This window comes from Adiantum capillus-veneris, chromosome 21, assembly GCF_014529385.1.
Source record: "Adiantum capillus-veneris isolate H3 chromosome 21, ASM1452938v2, whole genome shotgun sequence".
In the NCBI taxonomy this organism is placed as follows: domain Eukaryota; kingdom Viridiplantae; phylum Streptophyta; class Polypodiopsida; order Polypodiales; family Pteridaceae; genus Adiantum; species Adiantum capillus-veneris.
Genome location: NC_140951.1, coordinates 110516793 through 110523962, shown reverse-complemented (window position 1 = coordinate 110523962; position 7170 = coordinate 110516793). Strand labels below are relative to the sequence as shown.

General features: G+C 45.4%; 1 protein-coding gene across 1 annotated transcript; it reads right to left on the bottom strand.

The window, feature by feature from the left end:
• Nucleotides 1-2026: 2026 nt before the first annotated feature.
• On the bottom strand, nucleotides 2027-4735 carry LOC147431535 (uncharacterized). The gene is made up of 4 exons (XM_086493679.1): nucleotides 4693-4735; nucleotides 4302-4628; nucleotides 3968-4217; nucleotides 2027-2108 (listed from the first exon to the last, which is right to left on the bottom strand). Exons 1-4 carry the CDS (start codon nucleotides 4733-4735, stop codon nucleotides 2027-2029), a joined length of 702 nt encoding a protein of 233 aa, XP_086349805.1.
• Nucleotides 4736-7170: the final 2435 nt, after the last annotated feature.

The following is a 7170-nucleotide window of genomic DNA, read 5'->3' as shown; positions in this document are numbered from 1 at the left end:
TGGGATTGGATAATTGTGGCCATGGGCAATAGAGTTTGTTGTGAAGGGTAAAATGACTAAAGAAGTCTTCCATGAAGTTTGAGATTGCATTTGTTTAGAAACACGTTAGAATGACCATGTAGACTCATCGTTAGTGAATGATTACATTGCCAAATGTCAAGCCAATGAGCCTATTGTCAAAGAGAAATGCATGTGTGAGAATGGGGATGAAGGGCCTTCAAAGCGGGCCACGAGAAGTGGAGGCAGAAATGACAATGTGCCTCCTAGATCAACATTCTCGCAACATATTCCTATCCCTAAAATGCCTATGCAAGAAGCCGCTAAAGAGAAAAAGAAGGAAGCAACAAAATCCAAAGCAAAGGGTCTGGCCTACAAACTCCAATCCAATTTAGAGGTAGCAACAAATCTCAGAAAGGTTTTGGAAGAGAGGATTTTGGGCGGTAAAGTGGAATTTACCTTGGGTAAAGTCGTTTGCATAGCAAAGTGGGAGTTCCACAAAGAAAGAATTGATATTATAAAGAGAAAGAAATAGTCTCTTACTAAATCTATCCATGTACAGGGTGAAGGAGAGACTTTAAATGCACAGGGTGTACAAGTCTATGACGAGCAAGGTGAAGAAACTGTTGTTGGATGCTACAAGTCTAGGGGAGGAGTAAAACATGTTCGCTTCTTGGATGATGAAGATGAAGTTGAGACCACTCACAAGAGTTACTTCTTGAAGAGTTACTAGGCAAGAGAAACTACTAAGACCCTAGTAAAAGTGGGAGACTTAGAAGAGACATACATTGCGTTGATGGATCATGGGTCAAAAATTAGCCTCATGTCAAAGAGTCTTTATCAAAAAGAAAAATGGCCAATTGATATAAAGCATGGATGGATGATCCGTGCAACAAAAAACTCATCACGTTGAGAACATTATCTTGGGCAGGGCTAAAAGGCCACCACAAGTTTTGTAGGTACGCAAAATCGGACATAACAATTTGTTCCACTCTCATGATGATTTCATAGGGATGAGGTTACTTTTTGTGTGAATCACCCCTTATTATCAAGGATGGTATCTAAAGAGTGTGCAGATGCAATGAATGAGAAGAGAGAGAGAGAGAGAGAGAGAGAGAGAGAGAGAGAGAGAGAGAGAGAGAGAGAGAGAGAACACCCAAGATGTGGGTGGGTAAATTCACCACCATGTCTAAGAGAGACCCTTATTCTTCTATCTAGTAAAGAATAAGGAGTATATACAAGTGATGGATGATCAGACGTCTCTAGCACCTTTGATGGGGGTAAGAGGCACACCGACTTTACCCCAACAAACTTCCACTTAAAGGAAAATGTGCCAATAAGTGGTACTACTATAGTATGTGCATCAGGTATAGGGTGGAATCTCATCTCAACCTATTCCCGTTAGATCTCTCGAAATCAATTCATGCATATGTACAGGGATGTGAAAAATCATATATCTCTGCTAGAACCAGCATACATACACTATAGGTATCTTGTAATGATCTGCACTGCTCTGCAATCCATCATGTCAAAACTCACTCAAATGACAAACCCAATTGCAAATGCTCTCACTACAGTTGCTATATTGGGTCCTAATACTCACGGGTCATACATAAGAGTCTCAAAGGCTAATGACAAACACGTAATATACTTGAGTATATATGTGGCATTCACATCAATGCCATGTGCAACGACCTTTGAAAATCTATCCACATTAGTATCTCAATGCTCATTGCATCAACAATAGAACTAGTCATGCATGGATGCATCAATCTTGGTTCTAGGAAATCGTCACTCCCTCATCATCCAAAAAAAATTTATTTGCATGTCCTATCATCACTATATTAGCCTCTAGCATAAGCATGTCAAAAAACTCCATGTCTATCATCTCCGTGGTAGGAGCCATCTGTCTCCTAAGAGGATCAATCTATTGTCTCTTGTTACACCATGGCTGTTGTAACTCTATAGCAACATACATGTCATGCACAACAATCTTGAGATCATCTCCAAAAGATATGTATCTAATCTTTCATTGACATTGACGGACGCAAAGCGGACCCTGGACCCCGACGGCCTCTACAACGCAGGGGGCCGAATAGCTCGCCTCAAGCCTGCCACGGTAAAGCGAACAGAGGGAACCACCTAGCTTTGAGAGGCTAGGACGCAAAGCCCACGATGATATGAACACCGCAATCCTACACACAGAGAGAGAGGAAGGGAGAGAGAGAGAGAGACAGAGAGAGAGAGAGAGAGAGAGAGAGAGAGAGAGAGAGAGAGAGAGAGAGAACACTCGCAATTGATGAAAACAACCTCGGGGGTGTGAGGGTGAATTATTTCTGCAATATTTACAAGGTGGCATGCCGTGGTGGTAGAGAGGTAGGGGAAAGAGATGGTGCAACCTACTTGGTGCGTTCTCTAGGGCGACTCAATGACTGTGAATGTTCATTTCCAAGAGCGTGCATACGTGTTTGCATCGACCATTAGAGTCTAGAGATGGGTGTGGTCCCCTTCGCATGATACAATTTCCAAGGCAAACCCAACACACAAGACCCCCTCCCCGTGATGGTGATGGTGTCAATCCCTCCTACTACACTCTACTCAATGCTTGGTTCCACATAAGTTGCCCCCCCCCCTGCTAGTGACCTCTCAGTGCCAATTTATAGGTGTTGGCTGCTTGGATTATGGTAATCCCAATGTGGTTAGGGTAATCTTAATCGGGGAGACAAAGCAAGTGGTGGGCCCGGTGTGGTTGACCCTTGCTTTGTTTTGGGGAATGTTATTAAAAGATGGGAATCTCTCGGTGGGCCTTTGTCACCATCACCTAGAGAGAGGATATTTACAAAAGGGAAATTTACAATGGCTTGGATGAAAACTCAAGATAATGGTAAAATAACCTAAAATTATTGGGATGGCATCGAGGTTGCGTGTTGCCGGCGAATGACGAGCTGCCGGTGCGTAAGTGTCGAGCGTACTTCTTTTCGAAGTCGGCCGGGGCATGCCTTCGGCGCATTTTCTGTTTTTGTCATTGGCGGCGCGTGCTTTGGATTGGGGTGTGTGGGTGTGGGTGAGTGTGTGTGTGTGTGTGTGTGTTTGTTGCGTATGCGGCGCCCGAGAGAGGGTGTGTGTGTGAGTGTGTGTGCTGCAGCGCATGGGAGAGAGAGGAGACTTGCGCGCTGGCAGCATCCGGATGGAGGGAGAGAGACTTGCGCGTTGGCATGCCGTGAGAGGGAGAGTAAGGGAGAGGGGGAGGGGAGAGGGGTGAGGGGATAAGAGGTAGAGAGAGTGTGTGAGGGAGAGTGAGGGGAAGAGGGGGTATGGCGGGGCATGGGTTTGTGTGGGTGAGAGGGAGAGGGGGAGGGTGGTGTTGTCTTGCATGGGCTTAAGGACGAAGGAAAAATAAGTCAATGGGGGGGAGGGAATATATCCGTGGGCCGGGGGGGGGGGGGGGGGGGGAAATGAGGCCGAGGGGGGGGGAGCTGAGCGGGTGGGGAATGGGTTAAGGGGTCGGGGGAGGGAATATTGGCGGGCCGAAGAGGGGGGGGGGCAGGATAGGGTAGAGGGTAAATGGTAGTGGGAGAGGGGGGGGGTGAGGGTGAGTGTAAGAGTGAAGGGGGGGGGTCTCATGTGGCTCACATCGAGGGAGCACGAGAGAGGGGTTGGGGGGGGGGAATGAATTTCTGCCTGGCCAGGGAGGTTAAATCGGGGGGGGGGGGGAGAGTGCGAGGGTTTTATCTGATGCCTGTAGGGTGGGAGGGGAAAAATGAGTTACGGTGGGGGGGTACTTAGAGTGGGGGGGGTGAAATGAGTTTTTTTTTTCTTTTTTCTTTGATTTTCCAAAAGTCAGCTATCATTAGCCCTCTCTCTTTTGGCTAGAGGCATTCATGCTTCTAGCCCTTCTTCAGTTTCTTCAGCTATAGAGTTAGAGGGTTCTCCCTCTTCTGGAATGTCTAGCATGAATTCTGGGTCAAACCTAAGAAAGTATCTTTTCAGTCTCCATCCATTGACTCTAGTCTTGTGAATTCTCTCATCTGCCTCCATTAGCTTATAGCTGCCATTGTCGCAGCGTTTCTTGATGATGAATGGTCCTTCCCATTTGGGTTGAAATTTATTATCCTTCCTGGTATCGAATCTGTTGTCGTATCGCAGCACTAACATGCCTTTTTCCAGTCCTTTCTCTTTAAGCCCTTGATTGAAAGTGAGTCGGCGTCGTTCTGCCTGTGCTGCATAGTGATTGATTGCTTCTTCCCTATCCAGTTGTAGTCTCTCTAGATCCAAGATGTGGTTTCTAAGGTTTACGATAGGACAGTGGGTATGGCTGGCCAAGACTCGTAAGCTGGCTATTTGTACCTCAATGGGTAGAATTGCCTCCTTCCCATAAACTAGATGGAAAGGGGTGAAACCTAGTGATGTTCGAAACGTTGTTCTGTAGGCCCAAAGAGCTGCCATGAGATGTTTATCCCAATCTCCTGTATGGTTGTTCACCTGTTTTGTGATGATCTTGCAAATCATTCCATTTAACTTCTCTACCATACCATTGCATTGTGGATAGTATGGTGTGGAATGCCGATGTGTGATGCCTAACTTCTTCATCAGTTCTCCTACCACATCACCTCTGAATCCTGGTCCTCTATCTGATATTATCTCAAGAGGAGTGCAAAAACGGCAAACGATATGCTCAAAAATGAACTTTGCCACCTCTTGGGATGTAGTGCGAGTGGTGGCCATTGCTTCTGCCCATCGCGTCATGTAGTGTACCCCCACTATGATGTACAGCTTACCTGATTGGGCCCTTGGTAAGGGACCAATTGCATCTATTCCCCATTTCTCAAACGGACCATATGAAATGATAGGGGTTTGTGGCTCGTAGGTTAGCGTGCGATCACTGGCCACTTGACAAGCCTTACATGTTTTACACCAATGGTGTACATCTCTGTTCAAACTAGGCCAAAAGTATCCTGCTTGTAGAATCTTCCTACTGGTGATATCTAGAGCAAAATGACCACCGCAGACGCCGTCATGGCAGCTTGAGATTACCTCTGTGATTTCACTGGAGGTTGGCACCCGCCTGAGAATTTGATCTTTGCCCTTACAATACAAGTGGTCGTCTATAAGGCGGTACCTAGTAGCCTTCCTTACCAACCTTTTTTTTTGGCCTTTAGTGTGTCCTGTTGGACATTCTCCTGTATTCAAAAGGTTGATGATATCCGGCATAGCGTCACTGCCTTGGAAGAGGGGTAGCTTTAATTAGATTGCTCCTATGGAAACATCTTGTATTCTTTCTTTAGCTAGTGCATCTACCTCTTGATTTTCTGCTCTAGGTATATGGAAGAGCCTTACCGCTTCAAACTTTTTCAGAAGGTACTTAACTTGGTGAAGTTGACCAAGTAAAACTTGATTTTTGCACTCCCAGGTGCCATTTATCTGCCTTATCAAAAGCAAAGCGTCGCCGAACACATTCAAGCGCTGAATTTTTTGTGAAATACATTGTTCCAATCCAAGGATTAGGGCTGCATATTCTGCCTCATTGTTAGAGTGGGAGCGTGATAACTGCCCCATGGAGAATACTCTTTCCTGCTATTCATTGAAAATGACCATGCCTACTGCAGACTGATCCATTGTTCTCTTGTATGCTCCGTCAAAGAAAAGAGAGTGAGCTCTCTCTAGCTTAGGGCTCTCTCTACCTTAGGGCTCTCTTTATCTGGTGTTCCTTCCTTTGCTTCCGTGTTGACCTTCAGCTTCTTCTCACAGTGGCGATGAGTGAGAATTCCTGCTGGACTAGCCCTGGTGGAGTTTTCGACTTGCATGGTGTAATCAAACTCTTGTAGTCTAATTAACCACTTTGAGATCCTAGATGAGACATCCATGTGTCTCATTCAATAAGGAAAAACCTCTTCCATTGTCAGGATATTAAATGGTCTAGGCAAGAGATAGGAGCGGAATTTCGTGGTAGAAAACATTAGTGCCAGAACCATGTGTTCTACTTCGGTGAATCCCTTCTCTGATGGGGTCATGACTCGACTAGAGAAGTAAATAGGGCGCATGAAAGAAGTTTTGGGATCCTTTTGCATTAGCACTGCTCCCAGAGTATCATTTTCCACCCTAGGGTTCACATAGAATGGCTCGTCCCACTTAGGATGTGAAATAGTGGGGAGCTTAGATAGGACTTGCTTTACCTCAGTAAACTGCTGCTCATTCTCTTCACTCCATGAGAAAATATCCCTTTGGGTGAGTTGTTGTAGGGGAAGGACCACTTGAGATAGCAGGTGAATGAACCTGCTTAAATATCTTACCTTCTGAAGGAAAGAAACCAACTGCTTGGCGGTGGTGGGAGATGATAATGATACTAGAGCCTGAATTTTAATAGGGTCAGCCTCGATCCCTTTTGCTAAAATTACATGACCAAGGAGAGTGACCTTGCTCTCACCAATGTGACACTTGTCCATGTTGAGTTGGCCACCCAGGGTTTGTAGCCTGGTTAAGCCATCATAGACTTTGCTTAGATGAAGGGCTCGTGAGCTATAGATGCAAAAATCATCTATGAAAACCCGTATTGATGTTCCAAAGTAGGGTTGGAAAACAAAGTTCACATAGCGTTGAAATGTGGCTGGGGCGTTGGTGAGGCCAAATGTCATCACTCTGTAGGCAAAACATCCCCAAGGTGTGATGAAGGTTGTCTTCTTCTAATCCTCCTCCGCAATGCTAATCTGGAAGTATCCTGAGTAGCCATCTCATACTGTGTAGCGTTCGTGACCTGCCACTTCATTGAGTATTTCATCCTGGAATGGGAGGGGAAAATGGTCCCTCTTCGTGGCTGCATTGAGAGGTTTATAATCCACACACACTCTCCATTTACCTTTTTTTTTTGTGTGACTACTACTGGGGAGACCCATTCTGAGTCTTTGACAGGGTAGATGAAACCTACTTGTAGCAAATTCCTTACTTCTTTAAGCAATGACTCTTGTTGAATTACTCCAAGTCTTCTGAGCTTCTGTACTACGGGTTTACCGCCTTCCTTGAGCTTTATGTGGTGCTGCACTACTGTAATCCGTGTGATCTTATCATAGCCATCAATGAACAAAGTAGTGAAGTTGCCTAACATGGAGACATACTCCTTTCTTTCTTCATTGGTTAACTCATTTGAGAGCATTTTTTGTAGCTTACCTGCATCCTCCA